The 26,628-nt window shown below is 36.7% G+C and overlaps 5 protein-coding genes and 1 non-coding gene across 10 annotated transcripts; 4 read left to right on the forward strand and 2 right to left on the reverse strand.

The window, feature by feature from the left end:
* On the forward strand, positions 814-7,961 carry LOC105165111 (probable inactive ATP-dependent zinc metalloprotease FTSHI 1, chloroplastic). Its single transcript, XM_011083994.2, has 15 exons — positions 814-1,785; positions 1,876-1,960; positions 2,759-3,193; positions 3,271-3,324; positions 3,422-3,487; positions 3,761-3,856; positions 3,925-4,053; positions 4,870-4,922; positions 5,141-5,336; positions 5,442-5,556; positions 5,689-5,963; positions 6,297-6,380; positions 6,473-6,585; positions 6,669-6,918; positions 7,239-7,961. The coding sequence occupies exons 1-15, from the start codon at positions 1,085-1,087 to the stop codon at positions 7,413-7,415; spliced, it is 2,829 nt and encodes a 942-aa protein (XP_011082296.1). The 5' UTR covers positions 814-1,084; the 3' UTR covers positions 7,416-7,961.
* LOC105165112 (SUN domain-containing protein 2) lies at positions 9,425-12,783 on the forward strand. Its single transcript, XM_011083995.2, has 4 exons — positions 9,425-9,842; positions 10,383-11,644; positions 11,719-11,804; positions 12,116-12,783. Exons 1-4 carry the CDS (start codon positions 9,659-9,661, stop codon positions 12,348-12,350), a joined length of 1,767 nt encoding a protein of 588 aa, XP_011082297.1. The 5' UTR covers positions 9,425-9,658; the 3' UTR covers positions 12,351-12,783.
* On the forward strand, positions 13,112-17,056 carry LOC105165113 (F-box protein SKIP8). 5 transcript variants are annotated; one of them, XM_020694828.1, is made up of 4 exons: positions 13,117-14,010; positions 15,263-15,459; positions 15,763-16,025; positions 16,923-17,056. In XM_020694828.1, the coding sequence occupies exons 1-3, from the start codon at positions 13,585-13,587 to the stop codon at positions 16,019-16,021; spliced, it is 882 nt and encodes a 293-aa protein (XP_020550487.1). In that variant the 5' UTR covers positions 13,117-13,584; the 3' UTR covers positions 16,022-16,025; positions 16,923-17,056. The 5 variants fall into 5 exon arrangements, 4 of the variants coding, with proteins under 4 accessions (XP_011082300.1, XP_020550487.1, XP_011082299.1 ...); XM_011083997.2 differs by lacking the exon at positions 16,923-17,056 and having other exon boundaries at positions 13,120-13,462; positions 13,552-14,010; positions 15,763-16,290; XR_848069.2 differs by lacking the exon at positions 16,923-17,056 and having other exon boundaries at positions 13,112-14,010; positions 15,263-15,531; positions 15,763-15,904.
* On the forward strand, positions 17,102-20,362 carry LOC105165114 (RNA polymerase II transcriptional coactivator KELP). Its single transcript, XM_011083999.2, has 3 exons — positions 17,102-17,439; positions 18,270-18,375; positions 19,985-20,362. Exons 1-3 carry the CDS (start codon positions 17,140-17,142, stop codon positions 20,071-20,073), a joined length of 495 nt encoding a protein of 164 aa, XP_011082301.1. The 5' UTR covers positions 17,102-17,139; the 3' UTR covers positions 20,074-20,362.
* TRNAC-GCA lies at positions 20,909-20,980 on the reverse strand. Its single transcript has one exon. It is a non-coding gene; the product is annotated as a tRNA-Cys (tRNA).
* On the reverse strand, positions 24,064-26,610 carry LOC105165115 (B2 protein). The gene is made up of 5 exons (XM_011084000.2): positions 25,822-26,610; positions 25,112-25,212; positions 24,856-24,939; positions 24,609-24,719; positions 24,064-24,504 (listed from the first exon to the last, which is right to left on the reverse strand). The coding sequence occupies exons 1-5, from the start codon at positions 26,486-26,488 to the stop codon at positions 24,463-24,465; spliced, it is 1,005 nt and encodes a 334-aa protein (XP_011082302.1). The 5' UTR covers positions 26,489-26,610; the 3' UTR covers positions 24,064-24,462.

Consider the following 26,628-nt stretch of genomic DNA (forward strand, 5'->3'; position numbering starts at 1 on the left):
TAAGTTGAATCGGATCATAGATGTAAGCCAAAATATTAAATAAACCAAATAGTAGAACGTGTAAGGAGGAAAATGAGAGTATTTATTATCTCGTATTAATTAAGATATAATTTTCTTTATATTAATTTTGAATCGGTAGGTGTTGCTTTCCCCCTCAACTCATAATGCTTTTGTGTAGACTTTGACTTTTTGCAATATTTAATATTGATAGAATTTTCTGATGTCAGGGGAACAATAAAAAATTTTTTTCCCCCCCCCCCCCCCCAAAGAAAAAAAAAATATACCAACATTTTAGATATATCATTTTTTTTTAATGTTTATAGGAAGCTTCGAAAAAAATTGGGCTGCCTCAGTTCAATTTGTAAGCCCAATATTTATTGGGCCTAATGTATGGATTTATCGGCCTGAACAACCTAACCGTATTAAAAAGAACATTATCATTATTGGGCCAGAATTCTTTTTCTAGCATCAATACATAGATCTGAAGGTGCAGAATGGGCTATCACGAACTGGTATGGATCAGTCGGATAAAACCCGGTCCATAATTAGCCCAATACTGTTTATGGTTAATTCCGATCCAGTAAATGGGTTCGATTAATCCATTTTTAAATTAAGATATAACCCATGCTCCGACCCTGTTTAATTAATTTAGGAATAAAATAAAATACATTATTTCTTATACATGTATTATTTTATTTTATTTTTTTTTAAAAAAAGCCCAAGTGGTCGGCCCGATCCCAACCGGGCTGAGCCTGGTTTTTGCAGTTTGACGCTTTTTATATACGACGAACACTTTACAGTATGACGATTTCTACTACTTTCTTCTTGGCTGAATAACGATTCGTCTATCTTCTTTCTTCCTTCCTTCCGCAGTTCCGCTAGTGCTAGTCTATGTCTATCCCTTTCTAGGGATAGCTCTCGGTGCATTTTTACGCTCTCTATTTCTTTTGTATTTCGATCAAATATTGTATTAGGTTTAATTATATTGACGAAATTTAACATCCATAATGAAATTCCAAGTTCTGTGCTCAAACTAAGAATGCCCAAAAGCCTCAGCTCAATACAGCTTTAGTTATAGCTAAATATGTATTCCACACCATTGGGAGCTGCTAAACCCTTGATCAATTTCCCTACGGTATTCCCAAATCCAAGAATTCTTAAGAACTACAACTTTCCCGTCGAACCCACCAAAAGATTGCAATTTAATAGCTACCCACGTGTTCTTTTGGTGAAAGCCAGCTCAAATGCAAAGCCCTCTGTAAGTTCTGGTGGTGGAGATGAGGATTTTGTGTCTAGGGTTCTGAGGGAAAACCCTAGCCAAGTTGAACCCAAGTATTTGATTGGGGATAAATTGTACACATTGAAGGAGAAGGAGGGTTTGAGTAAGAAGGGTTTTAGGGAGAGGGTCTCGGAGATATTGAAGAGATTGAATTTGAAGGCATTGGTGAGTAAAAGCGATGAGGAGACTGGGAATGCGAGTAATTTTGTGAAGCCTGAGGGGGAGGTTTATTTGAAGGATCTATTAAGGGAGTACAGAGGGAAGCTCTATGTTCCTGAGCAAGTTTTTGGGGCTAATTTATCAGAAGAAGAGGAGTTCGATAAAAATGTGAAGGAGTTGCCAAGAATGAGCTATGAGGATTTTCAGAAGTACATGACGTGTGATAAGATAAAGTTGCTGACTTTTAAGGAGGAAAGTGGCATTTCATACAGTAACTATGGGTTTAGGGATTTTGTTGTTGATCTCAAAGAAATACCTGGGGACAAGAGATTGCACCAGACTAAATGGTGTGTATTGTAAAAACATGAAACACTGTTGATGCTTCTTGTTTGACCATCTTTTGTATAATCTCATTATGTTTCGTGATTTTGAAATAGGGCAATGAGACTGGATGTAGAACAAGTGAAAGATCTTTTAGAGGCATACACTGGACCACGGAATGAAATAGAAAAGCAAATGATGGTATTCTCATTTCTTATATTTTCATGTTTTAGAAAGATTGGGCCATGTATGTGATACAATGTGGGAGGGAAAAAGAAAGAATGTCATAGTGTATATTTAGAGTGTGAATACTGTGTCCAATTTTTCAATGCATTTTTCCACTATAGACTGCAGTTAAGATGGTATTGTGTTTTCGTCACCTTGTCTCCCAAACTAGTGAGAGTTCGGATTTTGCATGAGAACTTTGATTCTGAAGCTTTAGCAACACAGGTATTCATGTAAAATCAGTTAGGTCAGACACTCAACTGTTGACTTCGTACAATCTTGTTCTCTTAATTGTTACATTTATGCAGTATTTGCTCTGTGCTTGTGATATAGATTTGTGAATACCATTTGGATTTACTGCACAAACAATGTTACAGTTTCTTTTACTGGATGAGATTAACATACTGTAGTCTGAGTAGATGATGGAACCTGATTAAAGTTTAATTGTATGTACTAGAAGCTGGATGTGGCATTTATTGGTATTCTGCTCCCAAAATATTCAGAGACCCTATAGAATGCATTTCATTTTTTCAATATAAGTTATTAACAACCTTGTGAATTGATAAACTTGTAAGAAAATTGTTTGTGCATCCCCTAAATTAGCTGGCTGGGTCTAAATACCCTGAAAGTTTAATTTGTAAAGTATTGGATAAAATCAATGGCATCATCACCAAAGATCTGAGGGCTGAGTTTCTGGTGTGACTTTGCAAGTTGAAAATTTTCTCTTCCCTTAGTGCTCTTTTCTATTGTCTTACAGCTTTATCTTTTCTGCAGTCCTGGGTAGGAAAATTGCCAGAGTATCCTCATCCTGTAGCATCTAAAATATCCAGCAGAATGATAGCTGAACTTGGAGTGCTAACTGCTTCTATGGCTGCTGCTGCAGTTTTTGTTGGAGGATTCTTGGCTTCAGCAGTATTTGCTGTTACTAGCTTTGTCTTTGCGGTGGCTGCATATGTCATATGGCCTGTTGTCAAACCATTTCTCAAGATAATTTTGGGTCTCATCTTTAGTGTCTTGGAAAGAATCTGGGAGAATCTTGCTGATTTTTTGGGTGATGAAGGACTTAGGTCAAAGTTGTATGAAGTTTACGCTTTTGGCGGGGTTTCTGCCAGTATTGAAATGCTAAAACCAATCTTGTTGGTCTTTTTGACAATGGTGCTTCTTGTTCGTTTTACCCTTTCTAGAAGACCAAAGAATTTTAGAAAATGGGTGAGCTTCATTTCTTTTTGGCAGTCATGTGATTGACTGTTCATGAATAGTATGCTTATTGCCTCTACTTCGCGCAGGACATATGGCAAGGCATTGAGTTTTCTCAGTCAAAACCACAAGCACGTGTTGATGTTAGTTCTCCTCATTATTCATTCGTATTTGCTTCCAATTTTTTTAAATGAATCCTCTAAAGGCCTTCCAACATATTAAGTAATAACCTATCTTCAGGGTTCTACTGGAGTCATGTTCAGTGATGTTGCGGGTATTGAGGAAGCAGTGGAAGAGCTCCAAGAGGTAGCAGTTTTAGTACATAATATACTTTATGCATCCATGCAACTTTTTACCATGATCAAGCTGTCAGCCAATCTGTTGAACTTATGTTTTTTCCAACAATGAGATGTTCTAGGCTGAGAGAGAGTACATAGATAACTATTCTCTTATGACTTCAACATGCAATGCCTATTTAAGTTTTCGCCTATCCTGACTGTTATAATTGTTGATTTATAATGATGTTATAAAACTTGAGACCTTACATTTTGATTTCTTTTCTATTATGCCACCAATTAGCTGGTAAAGTACCTGAAGAATCCTGAACTATTTGATAAAATGGGAATAAAGCCACCTCATGGAGTTCTTCTCGAGGGCCCTCCGGGATGTGGCAAGGTTAGTTATCTGTTTCCTTGAAGTTGCAATGAATTATGAAAATCTCTTGATTTACATACCATTTTCAGACCCTGGTTGCAAAAGCCATAGCTGGTGAAGCGGGCGTTCCATTTTATCAAATGGCTGGATCAGAATTTGTTGAAGTGTTAGTTGGTGTTGGTTCTGCTCGTATCAGGGACTTGTTCAAAAGAGCGAAGGTAAATTGTTGAGATTCTCTGTCTGAGAGTTTTTTGTTTCTAAGGTTTGAGTAGTTAGTTTTGGTTGAGCATACTTGACTAAGTGCATATTTCTGTGATTATAGTTATGCTTTATGCAATTACCATTAATAATTATTTACATGTCATCCTGTGTAACTCAAGCTTTGGTCTGTGAAAATACGTGATCTGTCCTCAGTCACTATTGTTGCTCAAGTTAAGTATCTGACTAATGCATTTAGAGATTGTCATGGAAATACGTATCTCATTATGATCAATGATTTGATGAGACTTATTGATAGAGTTTTTTGCCAATGAGTAGGAAGTTTAAGATACTTTGTTTCTTGTACATCTGGCAAGACAAAAATTTACATAAGAATATACCTATATATGTTTCTAATTTAGAAAGAACCATCAAATCACTTGTGCCAAATTCTAACAATATGTTATCTAATCCAATCCCTGATTGAGATATGCTTTTTTTGAGGTGAACATGGATTTTGAGACTACCATTGGCAAATAAGACATTATTGCTTTTGAAAGATCTAAAGTTTACCCTTGCAAGGACACTTGGTTAGTGTGAACATAATTGAACCCTTGGTGCTTTTATCTTGTACCTCCTTGATAGCTAGGCGACTCATTTTACTTGACAAGATTAATAGATTTGGGGAAATTAAATTGAACTCAACAGGAAAAAGACCCTATGATTAATGAACTAAGATTTTGCTGCTGCTTCATTGTTTGCCAAAATGGCATTTTTAGAATTGGCTGGAAAAGAAAGTTTGATATTATATAATAAACTGATATGGTCTTTTACAGGTAAATAAACCATCAGTCATCTTTATTGATGAAATTGACGCACTAGCGACAAGGTATGGTTTTTTAAGCAAGTTTCTCCTAGCTTACACTGAGCTTGAACGAGTAAATTTACTGTGACATAAGTATCTCTGTGTAGCGTTACTAACAATTTAAAGGTTGCTGGTTGGAAACTGGTGCATTCTCCTGTTTAAGTACTTTTCTGTTGTAACGAATCTTTTGCAAATGGATATTCATGTTACGGTGATTGTTGAGTTTGAATTGTTATGTATAGGCGACAAGGAATGTTCCGTGAATCAACAGATGACCACTATAATGCGGCAACTCAAGAAAGGGAGACTACATTGAACCAGCTGTTGATAGAACTAGATGGGTTTGATACGGGGAAAGGTGTTATCTTCTTGGGTGCCACTAATCGGATGGATTTGCTAGATCCTGCCCTTCTTCGTCCTGGGCGGTTTGATCGGAAGGTGTGTTCCTATGAACAGAGCACTGAGTTATCCTACTTTGATCAGTTGCCTAATTTATGCCTAGATTCTTAGACCTCAATTATGATCATTCTGATTATTATCTAGATAAGAATACGTCCTCCAAATGCAAAAGGGAGATTGGACATTTTGAAAGTTCATGCACGGAAGGTGAAATTATCAGATACTGTTGATTTGTCTAGTTATGCGAACAATTTGCCAGGTAGTCATTTCAGCTCTGGTTGTTCATACTTGAACCATGTATCTTTGAGGGGGAATAATTTTCATCAATTCTCAAAATCTTAAACTAGTAAAAATGCTGGTTTCATGGGTTCAATGTCCTTATGGTAATCAGGATGGACGGGTGCAAAGCTGGCACAACTTCTCCAAGAGGCTGCTCTTGTGGCTGTCAGGAAAGGACATGCTGCTATTCTTCAGTCGGATATGGATGATGCAGTTGACCGTCTTACAGTGGGACCAAAGCGTGTGGGAATAGATCTAGGTCATCAAGGACAAAGTCGGAGAGCCACTACGGAAGTGGGGACTGCTTTGACTTCTCATCTGCTTAGGCGTATTGAGAATGCAAAAGTTGAGCGTTGTGATCGGGTGTCAATTCATCCTCGTGGACAGGTTTTGCCTTCTCGACTTATTCAATTTAAACCTGAAAATTTACTCTTCTACCTTTTCTTTGCAATACCTCGCAACTTCACTTATCCTGCATTTTAGAGATTCTATGCACATGTTGGATTGCAGTTGACAACTGGAAATTGCATTGTTTGCAAAGAATGCATCTTGTCACGAGATATTATAATTGACTGCTCCAAATCTTATCCTTGAATTTTATGCTTAGGTCATAAATTGAAGTCTTGGTTATGCGGCTGCTGTTATTGAAGAACGATTTTTTATTTAATAATGATGATTCTTACTCACCTTTTCATTGATGGTTTAAGATGTCTCATGCAGACGCTATCTCAAGTTGTATTTCACCGTCTTGATGATGAGTCATACATGTTTGAGCGCCGACCTCAGTTATTACACCGTCTTCAGGCATGAAATTTTTGTTCAACTGGTTTAAAGCTTTTTTCTCCTTGTTTTATTGTATCATCCTAGATCATGAAGTTGTCAAAATTTTTATAAAGGTTTTGCTTGGAGGCAGAGCTGCTGAAGAGGTAATTTTTGGGCGGGACACTTCAAAAGCATCAGTCAGTTACCTTGCTGATGCATCCTGGCTCGCTCGTAAAATTATCACAGTGTATATCTCCGATCCGTTGCATTTGCTTTTGTTATGAGCTCCTTCTTCTGTTGTCATTTACTTCATCTCATATCTTCTCATAGATGGAATATGGAGGACCCAATGGTAGTGCATGGTGAACCGCCTCCGTGGAGAAAGAGAATTAAATTTGTTGGTCCACGGATTGACTTCGAGGGTTCTCTTTATGATGACTATGATTTGATTGATCCTCCAATCAATTTCAAATTGGATGATGATGTTGCAAGGAGAACCGAAGATTTGATGCGTGATATGTACGGAAAGACGGTTGCTCTGCTTAGGCAGCACAATGCTGCTTTGCTTAAAACTGTTAAGGTATGCAGTGAGTTTATTGATGAAGTTTATCTTTCCTCCTGCCTGACTAAAGTGCCGGCTAAAGAAATAAACACGGCAGACGGTATCTCCAAATTCTTGCTGAGTAGAGACTTTGTAAGAAAAGGATACAATAACCGCTCCTCGGAATTAGTAATTACTGGCTATATCCATCTTCCAGTGGTTCATCAAGATTCAAGTGGGCGTGATTTGTATCGTCCAGTCATCATAACGTCATTTTGACCTACATAGATAAATCATAGTTATGCAAAGAAATGCACAACGAATGCAACACATAACTAAATGTTTTTTTGGTACTGCAGGTTCTTCTCGATCGGAAAGAGATTAATGGATATGAGATTGACTTCATTCTTGACAACTACCCTCCCGAAACTCCTACGAGTCTCGTTCTGGAGGAAAGAAATCCGGGAAGCCTTCCGTTCTTCGAGGATGAGCAATCCCAGAGTAAAGAATTAGAGTACACCCTCTTGACTTCTTAACTCCCATTTCGAAGCAAAGACGGGAACCGAATCCGCTGCCCCGGAGGATCATCTGCTTTGGACTGGTAGACTTGCTTCATTTTCTCGCATCCAATGAGCTTTCAAACCCATTTTGGAGATCATATTTCCAGACAACAGAGAATGAATTGCCAGTTTTGGTTTTGTTCATAGGTCCCTTCCAAGTCATAGGATTAGATTCATATAGTGAAATTTTGCTCATTGCTTAGATCAATCTTTGAGGTTTGATTTGAGAAAAGCTTCTGAAAAGAATGGCATTTCTAATACAATTGGTATTGGTATTGGAGGATTTCAGGTCAGGAAATCTGTAATTAGTGAATGGTTGCAGTATTACTACAGCTTTTGCAACGGTGGTCGGATCAATCAACTTTGCCCAAAAGTGATGGTAATTGGTTCAACCAAAATCTTACTATGAAAAGTGATGGCAGCCCATTTTGGGAAGTGGAATTTGAAGGTTGGGCAACTGGACACTTATCTGGACCAATGTTGTACTAATCTATGATTTTAATTAGGGTAAATTACATATAACTTTTCTGAATTTTAGCATAATCATGAATATTTCTTACTGTTTTAAAATTTATAAACTTCAAATGAAAATAGTTACGTGGCTCCTCGATAGTGAGGTGGATATTACTATTTTATTTTTGTTGAAATCTTTTAAAAAATAAATAAATATTTGAAAAAATGTAAAATTTGGGGGGGCAAAATAAATATTTCTTAGGGAATATTAGTTTATATAAAAGGGTATTTTTGTAAGATCAATATAAAAATTGGATGAAAATCAAATAGAACAGGTTCGTTGTTAGATGGATGATTGAAATTAAGGAGGTATTTGTAATTTTTCAAACAATGAGAAGGTATTTACAATTATGTTAAATTTTAGGCGAGGTGGGTGTAATATTCTTTTAATAATTGGCAATAATAACAATTGATATATTGATCATAAATATCAAATATTAAGAACTAATTAACAATTATTATTAAAATAAACATATAACAATTTTTACAGTTAATTACTTAGACTCTCTCTAAACATATAACTTATACACTCACACCATTTGAAAAATTTTCGTTATATCTGATCTCGTTCAATTAGGGTTTGAATGAAATATGATGACATCTAACAGAAAAATTATATAAATTTTTAATTTTGTCATTTGTTCAATATTCTTATAGTAATAATTTTATACTTGGGTAAATTATTGTAGAATATTGTTCTCGGATTATAGCCTTTGAGTAGAAGTAGCCGGTGATGAATAAAAAAACTAGTCATCTTTTAGTGTTTAGGTGATATTAACAATAATTGTAAGTAATATTTTTTAAATTTTTTTGAAGAAAAATATAACTTTACATTTTCAAAGATGACATAAATATAAATTCTTATTATTAATACAAATAAAATTCCCAAATTGATCGAATTTGAACCTAAAAGAGTTGAGCTTCATCGGCATTATCTATATGAAATTATATCTAAGAAACGTACTACAAGATTAATTTTTTTTTAAAAAAAAAAAAAAAAAAAGGAGAGTATGAGTGCATTGTGGTGCACGTGCGCCAAATAATGGGCCCAAGTATCTATGTTTTATTATGAAGTAAGAGTATCCTTTAACGTCTTATTTTTTTAATCTATTTTTTATTTATATTAAACCCTTTTTGATAGATAATTCTGTTTTTTTCCTTTTTGGTATTTGTATGTTCCTCCTCTAAATTATATTTTTTAATAAATTTAATATTATTTTATTATTTTATGTATACTCTATTAAATGATTTAAAACTTATAAATATTTTAATTTAAGTAATATTAAAAAGCTGGACACACATAAAGTGTGCTATAGATTATAACTCTAAATAAAATTTAGTTGAGCAAAATTAATTATAAATTAAATTTGATATATTTATTGTATAATAGTCAATTTTTTTTATGTAAATTTATTATATAATTAATTCAATTCCAATGAAATTTGATCTAAATAGAATTTTGGTGCTGAAAAGATCATTTGCCACGAATCATCCACCCATACACAACAACAAAGAAACAAAAAGGAAAGGAAAACGAAATCAACGTATAAAGACCCGCATTTCCATTTTCTTGATAGTTTTCAGCGAAAATTTCGTTTTCAGGAGAGCAACAACAATTTGCAGGTTGGAGGGAGCACGAGATTGTTATGAGACTGAGGATATAGGCATTGACAACTCTGGTGGGATAGAAAGGAAAACAATGAGAGATGAAGATTGAGCCCACGAAACTGAATCCTCAATCTTTTCGTAGAAACAGCGTCAAGAATCGTAATATTGGCAAGAGAATTTCAAGGAGAGGCTTCTGCAACCTCTCTGTTCCGCTCTTCATCTCCTTTTGGTGTGTTGTTGTGTTGTTTCATGCTAAACTTGGCCTTACTCGTGGAAATGAAGGTACTCTAACCCCTCTTTTTCGATTTCTTTGTGTTTTCCTGTCGCCTTTTTCTTTCATTTTCTTGTTATTTTGGTCTTTGGTCTTGTGCCCACTTCCATGTTTTTGTTTCTTGGGTTCTCCCCTTTTTCCCTGAGTAATTTGCGTATTCTTTCCTTGATAGTTATTGTTAATGACTTTCTTACCTTTGAAATCTTTTATGTTGTTCTTGGCCGATGCAGTTGTTATTGAGAATGGTTTATTCATTTTCTTGGGTTGTAAATTTCTTTGCTGATTTTATCTCTGTTTAGAGTAATTTTGTCAGTTTTGTTTGGTTTTTGCAAATGTCATGTGAATATCAAGAGGGAAATAGTGTAGTTGAGATGGCTATTATAGTACCCTGTGGGAGGTTGATAAATTGTCAGTTTAAGTTGCTTCGTAATCATGTTTTTGACTGGTTAAAATGGATAATTTTCATGGGATTGTGCTTGCCTGTAAAGGAAGCATATATAATGCTGCGTTTCTTAATCAGAAATTATGTAAACATGCTGTTCCTTTTGCAGAAAATGGATATGAGAATATCACTGGTGGAGTTGTGATGGAGCCCAACGTCTCTGAGATTATTAATGATTCTGCTTCACACGAGGGCCATACAGATTTGGAAGGTTTGTTCATGGAAACAAGTGAATCGGAGGAACTGATATCAGTTATTTTAGTATATGAGTCGTATATGTGTCGAATAGATAGTGAAGAAGATGGTAGAGAAAGTGAACCAGGACAGCAACAGAATGGGAGGATTCAGATAACTTATCCAAATCTTGATGAGTTCAAATATATTTCTAGGCAAGAGAAAAGTGGTTCCCCTCGCCAGCTTGAAAACATCACCCACAGGCTTGAGCCTGACGGGACGCCCTACAACTATGCCTCAGCTGCAAAGGGTGCAAAAGTGGTCGATCATAACAAGGAAGCAAAAGGAACAAGCAACATCCTGGGCAAGGATCACGATAAGTATCTCAGGAATCCCTGTTCTGTTGGGGGCAAGTATTTTATCATTGAGCTTGTGGACGAAACTTTGGTTGATGCTGTCAAAATAGCAAATTTCGAGCATTACTCCTCTAATTTCAAAGATTTTGAGTTGTATGGGACCTTAGTTTACCCAACTGAGACATGGAACAAATTGGGGTCCTTTGTCGCTGCAAATATCAAGCAAACACAATGTTTTAAGCTGCCTGAGCCAAAATGGGTCCGATACCTGAAAGTGAATTTGCTGAGTCATTATGGTTCCGAATTCTACTGTACACTAAGTGTTGTGGAGGTGTATGGAGTTGATGCTGTTGAACAGATGCTTGAGGATCTTATTGTTACTTCTAAGGAGTCTTCCACTAATGGATCGCCAAGTCCAAATTCGACTGCAGTCCCTTCGTTACTACCTGAACCAGGTCCTAACAATCCTAAAGTAGATGATGTTGCTCATAATGTTTCTGAGAGTGCCAGTAAAGGGGTGGGAAATATTGACGAGGGGCAAAAGCTTAGTTCAGATATTCTGAAGGGACCAAAGCCCGTAAGTAGCACAGCGGATCCAATGCTGAAGGCTAGGCAGCATGCAGGTAACAGATGGCATGCTGATGCAGCACTAAAGGTAGTGTTACAGAAGGTCAGAGCACTCGAACAGAACTTATCCGTGCTGGAGGAGTACATCAAAGAACTTAACAAAAGAAGGGGAGATATTTTGCCCGAGCTTGACAAAGAGCTGGCAAAATTTTCCGTTCTTCTGGAGAAAAGTAAATCAGAGATGAGGGATCTCTTGGAATGGAAGGAAACCATGGTGCTTACACATCTTATTTTTTATGCATCGCATTAGGAACCACTGCACTTTCTCTTAACTATTTTTTTCTTCAGGAGAAAGGATTATTTGAGCTTGAGTCATGGAGAGCTCTCGTCTCAACCCAAATGGATCTCTTGGTCACACAAAATAGCATGCTGAGGTTTGTTGCTCCGTTTCTTGATTATTGTTTTAGTTTAATTTATCATTACCTCCTGTCTGACTGGTTGTCACTTATGAATCAAGGAGTAACAACGAAAACTCTAAATGCATAAACAACTGAAATATAAGGTTCTTATTTTCTTAATGATGACTTAAAACACTCTATCATGTAATAGCTTGCCGGAAATCTAATCTGGCTTCACTACAGAAAATTACTTATGTTTTATATGAACTACTTGTTGCTTTCCTCACTTTTCTCCACTTCCATTTGGTTTTCCCCTTCTTGCCCCTTTTGCCGAATTTGTTCTGCAGAGTAGAGGTTGAAAAGGTTCTACACGATCAAGCAAGTTTGGCGAGCAAGGAGCTAGCTATTCTAACAGTCACCCTTTCCTTCGCATGCATTGCCATTCTCAAGATTATTTCAGGAAGGGTGGTGGAATATTTCCGCTCCCCAACAGCTGGTGCAGTTCCCTCATCGAGCAGTGTATGGACGTTAATTCTCATCTTCTGTAGCATGACTATGATCATACCAGTGATTTATGGTTAGTTGTTTCCTAACTGTGAGTCTTTAGAAGCAATTCTTTGAGCAACAGCTAATTGTAGGGAAGGTTTAGTCTGCAGTTTTATGACAGATTATGTTGTTATCATGACCTAATGGTGAACATATTACAACTAATTCTCAGTACAACATGTTTTGGGGTTGTATCTGAGTTCCTGAGTGTAATTTCTGTATGCCATTTACAAGAATTGGAGGAAATTCATCGTATAAATGCCATTCTTTGTTTGGAACAAACAGAACATTTCTCGTCAGATGATTGTGTTTTCGATGCAGACTGTTTTTATAAGTGTCTCTGTAAACGAGATATGGTCCACGAACCATTTTTTCGAAAATTGAAATGAGAAACGAGCTTTCCGGCAATGATATCAAACTCAAAAATTGACAAATTCATGACCTAAGCTCTTGTTCCTGTGAAAGATAGGTCACTTCTTCGAGTCAGGGGAGTTGGGAAACCAGCTTGATTCTTAGGAAAAAAAGAAAAAAAAACATTAAAAGCAAGACTAGCTTGAATTTCGAAGATTGCTCAAAAATCATGGAAACTGTTAATTTCATGGTGAATTATATATATATATACTTAAATTTGTAGTGATCCTATGCAATGATAATTATATATTGAGTAATAATTTTTTTATGTATATAAATATTTTGTAATTTATCGATGATCAAAATTAATTAATTATTTATATTTAATTGAAGTGCATAAGTTACACTGTAGAATAAACTCAAAAGAGTCAAAATTTCCCGGAGTGGTTCGTCTGTTTATTTGAAGTTACAAAACTACCCCTAAGTAGGGATCGTATTTGCGTTATGACGCGATTGGGTCTTTCCCACTTCTCTTCCTCAGCCTGAGATGAATTTCAGTTGCAAAACCACCCATTTTCTCCCTCTGCACCCTGCAAACTCTTACTCCATCTCTTACTCTCTCTATAAAACACCAGAAATTCTCTCTCTCTACCCTTTGATTAGGGTTGAAGATAAAGGGTTATCTGTGTTTTTCGAGGATTACACAGGGGAAGAAGGGTTCGAATTGTTTGTTTGTACCACACCTAAAAAGAGAAAAAACGCATGCAAAACCACGTTTGTTTGTGCTTCAATTCAAGGTAACCGAGGGTTTTGTTCTCGTTTTTCTTTTTCAGAAGATTGGGTTGTTTCTGTTTGTTCCTTTCATGAATTGCAAGGATTTTTGCAGTCGATGTTGCTACTGTCGTTTCGTGACCTATGAATGGGTTCTACGATTTCTAGCATTTTCTTTGTGACCGATTATTGGTCGTTTATGGTAGCCGTGGCAGCAACCCTTTTCTGTTTTCTTTTCGCGACTGCTTTGTTTTTCCGGAAAACGAAATTAGAGGGCCCTTCTGAGTTGAATAGCTTAAAGCCCCGTGATTGTGCGTGCCTGGGTGAGGACAGTGGAATTGATAGTGGTGCGGAAATGACTGCGCGATTAAGTGGTGGGGTTAAGGAGAATGGTGTGGAAATGGTGGTGGAGAGGCAGACGGGGGCGTCGATGATGGAGCAGTTGGTGCCGGAGATCACTACACATGCCCTCAGTTACTTGGACTACCCAAGCCTCTGTCGACTCTCCATGACAAATTCGCTCATGCGAAAAGCTGCCAATGATGATAACGCATGGAAGGCACTCTATCACAAGGTTTGTTTTCTTTTGGAAAGATCCTTGGTGGAGTGGTGAATTTTTGCTTGTTTGGTTTTCTGAATATTTTGTGTAGTTGTAGTTTAATCAGATACGAGTATTTGAATTGAGCAATGGGATGTGTTGGGCACCTGGTTAAATCATTCGATGTCGGATTTATTTTTTACTTTCTTCAATTGTTTATAATAGCAGTTTGTTTGCCATGTCGTCTTACTACATATAATGTGATTCTCTTATTGTTTTCTGGAAATAAGAATAGTCCGCACCAGCACAAAGCAAGCAGATCAGCAGACGCAGAAAATTTTTGTGATATAGATTTTGAGTGTCTGCTTCCATATCAAATTGTCCAACCGAACATAGACATGCTCGGAAGAATAAATAAATAATGCTAATAAAACAATCAAAAGAAGAAACCTAAAATTTTGACCATTCATCCTATATTATGGTGCTTGTGCATTCTGAAGCACAGATTTCCTTGACCTGTGGATTCTGTTTTCGCTGATGGTAGGTTAGTGGATGATTTGGTACCAAAATGCATCAAAAACTTGAGAACTGTTTTGGTTTTGCTGTTTAATTGAGATAAATGGCATCCATGCTTAAAGGTCCTTGTGTTTTGCAGCTGAAGCATGTAATGCTTGATCATTTTGTTCAACTAATATCTAATTTTTCAAATAATGGTTGACATTTGCAGAGTTTTATGTTATCATTTTAGTTAGGAATTCCTATTGACTTCAGCGTTGTCTGCTAATTACCAATGTTGTTTGATATAGCCAAATAAGGCAGATTGGTCAACCAAACTTACATAGTTTGAGAATGGAGCCCAGTAAAAAGCATCTTGATATTTCAGAGTGTATTTAGCATCATAAAAATGCATATGACACATAAATTGAGGTTTTCTTTGTTCAAGGAGTCAATAGCTAGGGTGACGTTACGGGTAGGACGGACGTATGTTGTGTATTCTATATTAGGTGCAGTCACCTATAGAGTAGGGAAGAAACCCGAAGGGCAAAAGGAACTGGGATCTCAGTTATGTTTTCTTCTTGCTTCATCTCTTAGCAGGCTATGACTTAGATGACTTTGTTTGCCAACTTCTAGTGTTCTATTAGTGTTTGTCACTTCTCCTGTTGGAGACCAAAGCTTCGTTTATGTGTCTTCTGCTACACTAAAACAGATCATGGACATTCCTTAATCATTCAAGCATGTTTAAAATGGTAAGTAATGCTAACTATTTTGCTTTTGCCTAATCTACTAGGATTTCACTTTGGAGCAAGATAATGTGACCCCAACCAATGGATGGAAAGCTTATTATGCAGCTACAAGAGCTATTGTCACCATCAATGCCGAGTTTTTTAGGATTGTTAGAGAAAGGTTGCTTCCAGCTATGGGTCAGTTGTGGCTTAATGCAGATTACGTGAAGTGTTTTCATGCAACTGGCGAGTCCTTTAGTGGGTATGCTGCTTTCTGTCCATGATTGAATTTCTTTAACCTACAATACCTACCAAAAGTTTGATCTTGTAAGAGGTGAAAATTTAATCGCTGCTCTTGAAGTCCCTTTTTTAGTTCTGATGCTTGTTCTGTTTTGGTCATTTCTGAAGTTAGATTTTGCATGCTGAACTCTTAATAAGATGTGAAGTTTAATTGCTTCTCTAGAACCTGTTTGGCTTTTGTTATGTCTCATTATGATAGCTTTTCATCACTATAGTCCCATGTTTATACACAGGAGCTTAATACGACCCTCAACCCTCTTTCTAGTTATAATGCAGTTATGGAGAGCTGGCAGCTAGCATTTAGCTGGGAAAATGTTGCTGATTTCCAGATTCGAGATGTAAGGACCCGTGTCCTGACAGATATGGCTTGGGTTACCATGAAAGTTTTTGTTGACATAGGAGCCGGCCCATTTAACGTGACTAATATTTTCGAGTTCCATAATGGAAGATGGTACATGGTGCACCATCACAGCTCAGCATTGCTAATTCATAGAGGTGGCCAGCAACAACTTATGCAGGCATAATAAGGTACATACAAGATGATAAGAATTAATTCATGTTAATCATTAATCTGGGAAGTGGTACAGTTTGTCTTTAGTTAGAAATGACTCTTAAAGAAATCATCAAGGTTCTCTTGGGGGGATCTTAATGTGTACTTCCCTTTTTTTCTCCCCCTCTGTCACAAAATCTCCATTTTTAGCTCTGTGGTAGGAAGCAAAATGTGAATTGTTGATGCCTTGGTTTCCTTCACAAATTTTTATGGTAAAATACATGCACAGTTGAAGATTCTGCACCTTTTTTCAGTTGACAAAGTGAATGGCAGTTATGCATAATTGGGATTAATAACTGAACATATTCATATGGTTGGCTGTGTTTCATGGACCAACCTGACTGGGCACAAATTCTCTATGTAGCTCCAAAAAATGCTGGTAAGTATGATATTCCAATTGTGAAGAGTAATCAAGATCAACACCAAAATTCCAGAAATTATCATATTCATTGCGATTATATCAGACGGTTCGTGCCATCACCAAAAATGAGATACAATATATAAATATCGACAACAATATTTCCAACAAGCAACAAATATTAATGATAAATATGCACAAAGGATTCAAAAGACATGGATATACTACTCACCCAACTTCAAAATTAAGACTAATCCATGTCAATGATTTTATTTTTGCTCAACTCAACAGACGTTAAATTCATGCTACACTCAGTGTACCGTGAGTATTAAATATTAATTATCTTATATGTGAAGCCTTCAGTGTAACATCTGCAAAAGAAGAATGTTGGTATGGTAATGGTAGTACCACTACCAAAGGCCGATTTGAGTAATTAAGGAAACTTGAGTGACTAATTCAAGATTAAGCCCATACTCAAGGACCAAAATTGTAAAACTTGCCCTCTTCTTTTGTCAAGGTTGATGCATTGAGGCTGCAGATACCGCAGGTGTTCTCAACTGCATATTAAAAGCGCTCGAACAGTATCCTTGCTCAAATTTTCCTTTTAAGCCGAAACCAAAAGCTACCATCTCTGCTTCTTCGCTGCACCCGAAGATTCTATAAACCCAAACCCACAAAAATTCCTTCCAGAGAAAAAAAAACTGAGGATTTTCTACAAGTGGGCTGTCTGAGAAATGGATACGGAGACCCGTAACAAAATCGAGGAGACGGTTTTGGAAATTCTCAAGAATTCCAACATGGATGAAACCACTGAGTACAAGATCCGGAAGTCCGCATCCGAGAAGCTGGAAATGGACCTTTCTGAGCCGACCCGGAAGAAGTTCGTTAGGCAGGTGGTGGAGTCCTACCTTAGGGAACAACAGGCCAAGGCGGAGGAGGAGCAGCAGCCGGAGGAAGAAGAAGAAGAGGAGGATAACGGTAGAAAGACAGGCGGCAGAGAGTATGATGATGAGGGTGGCCTTATTATTTGCCGCGTGAGTTTCCGATACTACTACACTCGTATTTTGACACTGGATTTTTCTTTGAAGCAATAGAATAAATTTTTCTACTTTATTGTTTTGCTTAAAATGTTTGGTGTAGGGATAAATCATTGTGTTTGTATTTGTGAATTTCGTTCAGTTGTTTGTCTCTTTTGTTCGTTTTACGAGTGATTGCTAAATGTTGGTCTGGAGTTGAGTTACTTTGTGGTTAACCCCTTCATTTTGCACTTATTTATCTATCGGATACGGTGCGGACACTTGTAGTTGTGGGTTTATGGCTAATACACTGTAAACTTACAGATTTAAGAGGAAAATCAGTACAATTTTAGTGCAGCTTTTTCCTGATTATGGTTTTCAAGAAGGCACGGGTTGCTGGGGAGGGTGGAAATAGGACTTGGAAACATCTAAAATTGTTTTCTCCCGACTCTTTATAGCTAGTTGTCAATTATACGCTTGTGTTCATTTCCATGGAGTTGCAGGCTTGCAAGTGTGAAGAGGGAAAGTTAGTGTTCAGATTCAATTGATTGTTTCATTTTCTTTATATAACACCACCATGTGAAATAAATGCCATTTTTCTGTTGGGGACTAAATCTTTGGATGATTACAAATTCGTTTATCTTTTGACACCATAGGGAGCTGCTATATCTTTGTTTTCTGCAGCTATATGTGGGAAGTTAGTGAAACCTACCTCTTGCAGCATGGAACAATCTGCAAATTTCACATTTTGCTTCTCTTCCTGCTGGTGTGAAATTGGTTGACCCATTTCTTGTTTCCTTCTTCCTCTGATTGCTTGTTAATAGTTTTTTTCTTTGCAATATGTTCAGTTATCAGATAAGAGAAGGGTGACGCTATCTGAATTTAGAGGGAAGACTTTGGTGTCGATTAGGGAGTATTACAAGAGAGATGGCAAAGAGCTTCCATCTGCTAAAGGTAATTGTTTTTAATTTCTAATATACATTTATATATGTTTCTTGGTGTTTAGAAGGTAAGCTTTGAATCTTCTCCAAAGTGCTCCTGCGGATTTGTTGTTCCCTGCATAAATGTATGTTTTCTCTGTCAATATGTCAAGTGCGTTGGTATATTGTGTTTCCTTGCACATTTTTCATTCAAGATTTAGTCACAATACTCGCATTTATGACCATCATTAATAGGCTTAGGTTCGATGGGCAGTGCAAATTCTTTAGATGGCTTGGATTTGTGAAAACTCCAAATATAAGATGCTTCTTTGGACAGAGAATTAAAAAACTTGAGAGTAAAGACGAACTAACTTGTCTGCTTTTTCTCCTTCAATCTTATATGATTTAATGTAAGCGGTTGAGCTGATTAAAGAATACAAAAGAAGGTTAAGGGGACTTTGCTGAACATGTCCCTGATATACTGAACATGAACCCATTCAATTCCGAGGAACTATAAGATTTGGAAATCTCCATCTTGGTATAGAGACCTATGGAGCAAATTCAAAATGAAGAATTGCTCCTAATAGATCAAAAAGCAAGAAATCTTAATCTTGATATTCTACCTTGTTTTGCACTTTCTTGGCTACTGATTTAGTTGCTGCAGTATTGATGCTATACTATAATAGAATATACAAAATAAGTCCATTAGTCTCAGAGTGGGAGAATATTTTCTAGATTTCCTTTTTTCTCCCCATTCACGCACGCAGCCAGAGTTTAGAAGCGATCTTGAAGCCCAAAACCATTGGGTTGTCCCTTAGGACTTCTAAGATTCCCTTTCTCCCCATACATTTAGTGATCATGAAGCTTTTCTTCATAATATACATTCCACCTTATCAGTGTAGGAATATGGACACTTGAATCTCCTCTTTCTTTTGATGATTTATTGTTGAAATCTCATATTTAGAAGTTTACCCCTATTAATTCTTTATTTACCCTTAGATTTTAGATCAGCCATTTGAAAAGTTGTATTGCTAAAGAGTAGGGCCGCAAGTACAGTGAGGGGATGTATAATAATGACTAAAGCAGCATACCAAATCTCTTATGCTGCTAATAGATTTACATAATGTTACTTTCTCTACATAATTTAGATTTGAGGTTGTTACTTCTATGATGGGCTCAGGTATTGTTTAGCCATTACAGGTAAGATCTAGGTCATGTAAGGGGAGATATTTCCATTTTACCTACATTTGATATGATATGATTGCCACCTCATTGCAAGCTTAAATGTCTTCTCTAAATCTTTAGCCGCTTCTTTTTAATATCACTACTTCAGTTCACAAGTAAATTGGACGAACACGATTAATATTAGAATACAAAAACCCACTGACATTCCACACAGAATTTCATTGTTTTATCACTCTTCTGACAAGGGTTTGAATCCAAGATCCACTTTTATCAGAACTTTGTTGCCAGTTTACGACAATGCAATTGTCAGTGGAATGAATTTGATTCCTGAAACTTTGTCATTATATAGTTAACCTTCTCCAGATTGAGGTCTGTATCTCTCATATTAGCAATTTTCAGAATTGCCATACTTTTTAAGTTCTTCAAATCACGAAAATATCTGGCCTTTTGAGTTGCAGGAATAAGTTTGACAGCCGAGCAATGGACATCCTTCAAGAAGAACGTACCTGCAATAGAGAAGGCCATCAAGAAAATGGAATCTCGGTGAGCTGAAGGTAGCCTGCTAAGTAGAAGGAGACGCATTTTCCGAATCAAATCCTCCAAACAATTAACCCTGTTTTGGCCTATCTTATCGGATACTGCTTTTGCTTTTGGAACCGGTAGTTTTGAACAGTGATATAGTATATATTAGTGTATGTCATTTTGCTGTGATGGTTAGCTTCATGTACCATTACCTTCTTTATCAGCCTCTTTGTTTTCCTCTGGACCACCTCATCAAACACGTCCAACTACTTCTTCAGTTCCTTGCATTGTCTATATATTGGCTAATTCTCAGAGCCTGATGTTGTCTAAAAGTTATAGCTGATGACAACAACGAAATCTGAACTGTTAAAATTACGATAGCTAGATTGCATTAACCAACATCACTAGATACCGCTTGACTCAACACGGTTCAACAAGAATGCATAGTCTCCAATCGTTGTAAACTTGGATTAATGGGGATCTACTATTGTTTTGTCCAATGCATGTCGATTTTCTTACACTACAATAGTAATCTTAGAGGGCTTATGCCCATCTTACTTTTCCAATAAGTTTTTTACCTATGTACTAAGCATTGTGATTTCAAAAAAAGATGTATATTATGAAAGGGCGAAAACTTCATAGTTGGACCGGTCGGATTTAAATTTAAAATTAAATATTTTGAATATGAATAGGGTCGTACTTAAGCTAGTACAAGGCCCATATCGTGTAATGTGCAAACTGGAGAAAATTCTGCTTAAATAAATTAATGTAGAATGACATTTTTGACCCTTGAGATTTTATAATGCCTTTACAAATGCAAAATATCGAAAACAAAAAAAAATTAAAATCACAGTAACGTAAGGGCCCAACCGGGTTCGAACCGGTGACCTCTTGATCTGCAGTCAAATGCTCTACCACTGAGCTATGGACCCCTTGTTGGTTTCTTAGTAGGCAGAGAAAAGAAAAATAAGAATCAAGTTCAAAGTTCTCTCTATCAATCATCAATACATGTCAAGCAATTTCTTAAAATTATTTCTAACAATTTACACTAAAGTTAAATGAAAAGGGATTTGGATTTTACCAATAAATTGAGTGCTCAACAGTCAGTTTGGGTTGTCAAAATCTTGAGTTGCCTTCTTTGAAGGGTTCCCACTCGCCGTCTGTCACGCCAGGCTTAGTCTCCTCAACACTACGCCTATGGTGAAGATAGAAACAATTTTAGTCTGAGTTGATTTGGTCTTGGTCAAGCTCAACTTAATTATATTTCCAATCAATTATTACACTTACTATATAATTGATACACAATTTTAAAAGTTCAATTTGTCTCGTATCAAACATAACAATAATATTTATAATGTGGTTGATTCTGATTATACAAAAAAGCGATACGAAATGTAACAATAACATTTTTTGAAAGTTATTAGGCACACTTTAATAATCCCACAATAATACAATGTATATCATCTTCTGACTTTAGTTTTCATGGATCGGGGGTATTTATACTATCGGATGGATTTATTATGCTCAAGGTGAAAATACAATTTTATCCTGTTGTAGTAGGTGTTTCAGTAATTAGCCCGGTGAATTCAAATATGTGGTCTTTTCAAATCAAAAATTTAGGTAAATTACAATGAGATTTAACATAATTATGAATATCTTATTATTTGAAAAATTATAAATATCTCACTCAAATAAAAAATAATTATGTAGCCCTTAAATGGTGAATTAAGTTACTACATTACCCTTGCTTTTATTTTTAAAAAAATAAAATATTTGAAAAATATATTAGAAAAATTTCAGGGTGGGAAAAGTAAGTAGTTCATTGAGAATATTAATTCATAAAAATATATAATAAAATTTTAAAAAATATATAAATTATAACCCATAATTTGGAAGAGAATTTTGAACAATTTACCATAAAAATTAGATGAAAACCTTACGGAATTAACTCTTTATTAAGTAGACGTTAAATCAAGGGGTATTTACAAAATTTTCGAGAAAAGAGATTTATAATATTATATTAAATCTCAGAAAAAATTACTGTAACTCATCCTTAAAATTTTGTGTTGCATAATTAATTATAAAATTACGAATTCAATTAACATAAGAATCAATATTCAAAATTCAATTATGTCTTAACCACTTATCTTACAAATAGCAATCGTCCAGCCAAATTACGCTTCAATATTTATTTTTTTTTCTCTTTATTTAGAATAAGCGATCAAACACATCAAACCAGTTAAAAAACATATAGAATTAAATATGTACGCAAGATATCAACTTATAGAATTACATAATGATTATACACACATATTGAAAAGATTCAAACTCATACTCCCATAGTTGAATTTTTTAAATTTGTTGGCCTACACTCTTATTTTACCAAAATTGTTGCCCTAATTCTTGTAATTTCATATGCTAAAAATATATGTCACGAATGATGAATGGTTGCCAAGTCACATTATTTGGTATGCTATTGCATCACATGACTACCCAATTCACCAACGTTGATCAATTCACAACATCGGAACACTCCAAATTATTAATTCATTTTGTCTTATTTTTCTATTATTATATATCTCGTGACATAATAGAGAAGAATTATGTACAACCAAACAAACCCTTACGAAAATGAGAAGCAACCACCATCACTCATTATCGTTGATACATAAAGATACAGCCTTCCCGTGAAGGAAAAGGGAGTAGAAAATGTTGGTACTCTATTGGGATGAATTATTCTTCCTTTTCATCTAAAAGTCTGTCAGTTATTGACATTTATTAATGTTAAGTTCTATTAATATTCGCTGCAAACGAGAAGTATGAGCGATTTGTGACATTTTTTCAAAATAAAATTATCAGGCTTATATAAAATTAAAACAAACATATCGAACAAAATGAAATATTGATTGAGTTGTAAACCACATTGATGTAGGTCGCTCAAAATCAGGATTTCCGGATCGGGGTCGCTAGGTCGAGCAACCGGGTCGTGATCGCTAACTCCCTCTTTCAAGCTACCTGGTGCGGATCCTGAGAACACAGCAAACGTCAGACTAGCCGAGAGGCCCTCGGCGATGGCCCTCCGATGCTTAAGTCAGAAAGAATGGGATCGAATAATAAGGTAACGGGGTCGAATTAGAGCACAAATTGGCGGTAAAAGTAGATAGTCCAAACGTATTTAAAATACCATAAATGAGGGTATTTATACTGGTACGGCACCCTCTGCGCGCACCACACGTGGCTCCAGTGAAGGCGCGCCACGTCACCTCTGTCGGACCTGCAGCCGCCGCTGCTGCAACTGTGCAGTGGGCCCCACCAAGCCCAGTCATAGGCTCAGTTGTTGGTGCAGACATGATTACTGCCTTGGGTGTGGTGCTTATGCCCAAAATAGGAGGGGCATTTTGGTAATTATGCAAATTCCCTCATCACACATCAATTATTATCAAGATTCAAGACTCTCACCTTTGGAAAAACAAGCACCGTGACAAATATTTAAACCCATTATGATTCAGTCATTATAGGACCACACCAAGACATTGTACATTTGCTGTGTGCAATATCCTTCCAACACATCAAGAGCTTTCCAGATTTTTGCACCTTTTTAAAAATAATATCTAGACCCCTAAAATATAAATTATTTACACAAATCACTTTTAACTTTTAAAAAACTGCACATATACACACAAAAAATATCTACATTGTTTACACAAGCCACCCTTATTTTGTAAAAAGTTATACATACATCCCCTCAAAATATCAAAATCATTATAAAATTACCTCAATTTTTTTACTATTAGAATGATTTTTATAATTATACACCAAAAAAATAAAGTTGTGTAAATAAACCATAAATAATGACTGTAAATATAATTATCCGATTTTTCTTTGTTGGGTTTCTGGTACAGGATAAACAGACGGGAAGATTGCAACCAAGAAGTAGCAGGCAATATGCTGCAACTCACTATCCAGATGTATGACATATTTCCACTGTCGGAATGAGAGCAGAAAGACAAGATCATATCAGAACGAATTCTCATATTATTGCAGTTTTGTTCTCAAGGACAACATAATTATTCAATTATTTGGCACCAACACCATTACAAAGGGTTCAACAACTCTTACTACTTACACAGAAAAGCATACTCATATTTAAAACTACTTGTATATATATGTCTTTCAAGATGTATCCCCCGGCCGGTCGGCCGGGCCATATTACATTGGGAGTATGGCTGCACAACCCAAAACTCCTCTACCTTGCACTTAACTGTATATTTACAGACAACACTATTCTACTCTCCGTTTTTCTTCAGAAATCATCCATAAGTACAACTCCAACAAACAGGCAACTATTCTTTAGTTTCATCTTCACTTTTGATGTTGTTTTATGTGTATTTGCTTCACCGGAGCGTCAAAATGCTCAAGGATTGTTTTCTGCAAAAATGTCCAAGAGGGAGAGAGCCTGCCACAATCGAACCAGAAACTAAATTAGCTCCAGCGTTAACAATATGCTGGCAGAAGGGTTTTTGAGTAGATCTTTGTTCAAGTTTGGGACAGAACAATTACCTCAGGAATGTTGAGCTCAAGGCGGAACTTGGGACCATCATAGTGGTGGAGGATTGGCCTGAAGGAGTCCTCTTCAAGAGGCTCGCAGACCTTTCTCGTCACTACACGAACCTGCACACAAACATATTGATTTAGCTCATAAAGCAACCTGTGAAACTAAAACCTACTTGAAATTCTCCTTATTGCAACAAAGATCATTCTTTGCAAAGTACTAAAAGCATGTGGATTTTTTGTCAAGGCAACACACCTGTGCAGGAAAGCGTGATTCGCCTGGGTTTTTCTTGTCCTCCCAAGCTGAGGGGTCAATATTAGTGCCACCAAAGCTTGCAGCCTAAAAGAAAACCAAAGCATATATCAGATTCGACTACAATAAGCATAAACCATCCCAGATTCAAACATAGTCCGAGTTTCATTTAACAAGACTTGGGATTTCAAAGCTGTAATAGATGCTGAATAATTTCCAGGTTGATAAATAAAATCACTTGAATAATGTTAACACCAACCTCAAAGATTCCATGGAGTTGATGGGTTGAGTAGTTGTAAAGAAACAGCGGTAATCCCGGTGTTATTGCACGGACTGAGTCACGGTAACGGGGAGGCAAGCCTGAGAGATTAGATTGTAGAATAATTAGCTTCAAGACCCACAGAACTCAAAAGCCAAGATCCAACGAGAAATAAACACAGGGGTCAACAAGAGCAACTCAGAGATATTGATTCCAAACTCCATGACCAAAAAACCAGTATAAATGGATTCCGACACACAAACTCTGATAACTTTCACACAACCTCAGCTGATCAAAGGAAACCATGATTTGATTTCATTTCATGCTCTTGCAAGAACTGTTATCAAATCATAACAAGAAAATGAAACCAAACCCATTGACCATCAGAGTCCGACCATTTTCACCTAATATATTCGCAACTATTTCAATAAACTCTCAGTATAAAAGCTGAAACCAATTTATTCCAAATTCTTCAGTAGGAAAATCAGGAGTCCTCCACCTTCAATTATTTACAATGCCTCTTTTTCCAGGAGAGAACATCAAGATTCCAAGAAATCAAGCAAGAACATCACCAGCATCACAGATAATTCAAATATATCCAGCTTCAGCCACAACAGGTGGATAATAATAAAGAATCATATCTTTGGCATAAAGCACAGCCACAAAACAACTGGAAAGCAGAAAAAAGAAACAAACATAAATCCACATACCAAAGAGCTGCCTCTTGAGATTCTCTGCCATGGTATCATTGTTACAAACAAAAATATACCCCCCAATCGTCTCGTTCCTCGGCAAGGATTCCGCCGGCGGCAGAGTCTTGAACCTCTTATCCACCGCCGCCTTGCCCTCACCATTTCCATTGTTGTTACCATTGTTATCCCTGTTACTATCCTTGTTGCCTTTGTTCTTCTTCCCACTTTTACCACCATGATCCTCATCATTTCTACCGCCCTTATTCACCTTCCCGTTCACCACAACGTTATTAGCAAAGCCCTTACCCTTACTGTAACTGTTAAAACTCAGAGACGGGCTGGAGTAGATCCCCTTATTAAACCCGCCGTTCAACCCGGATGCCCCCGAACCAAACCCGGAATAATTAACGTTAGAGCTAAGACTATCGTTAATCGGAGCCTTCCAGACATCGTTGTTGAACCCGAGATTAAAATCAGACTTCAGATCATTAACCGGGCCGCCGAAGGCGGACCCCCCTTCCCCACCGCTCCGGAAGTCAAAGTTCCGGCGCTCCTCCGCCGGTCGCTTGGCCGCGTAATTAGTACTCCAGATGGAATCATTCAGCGAAAGATTGGCCAAACTGTTGGTCTGGAGACGCAGATTGTCACTGAACTGCCAGAAAGACGACTGATTGCTGCTATCCATTATTGAGAAACAAAAAAAAACTCGATTCTTGGTCAAAAAACCTGCTGAAAACTGCTCAGAAACCACAGCCCAGATGAGAAAAAGTATGAAATGGAACACGTAGAGAAGTGAAGAAGGGTAGAGCGATATATATGGGAAGG

Source organism: Sesamum indicum, linkage group LG6, assembly GCF_000512975.1.
Source record: "Sesamum indicum cultivar Zhongzhi No. 13 linkage group LG6, S_indicum_v1.0, whole genome shotgun sequence".
NCBI classification, from domain to species: domain Eukaryota; kingdom Viridiplantae; phylum Streptophyta; class Magnoliopsida; order Lamiales; family Pedaliaceae; genus Sesamum; species Sesamum indicum.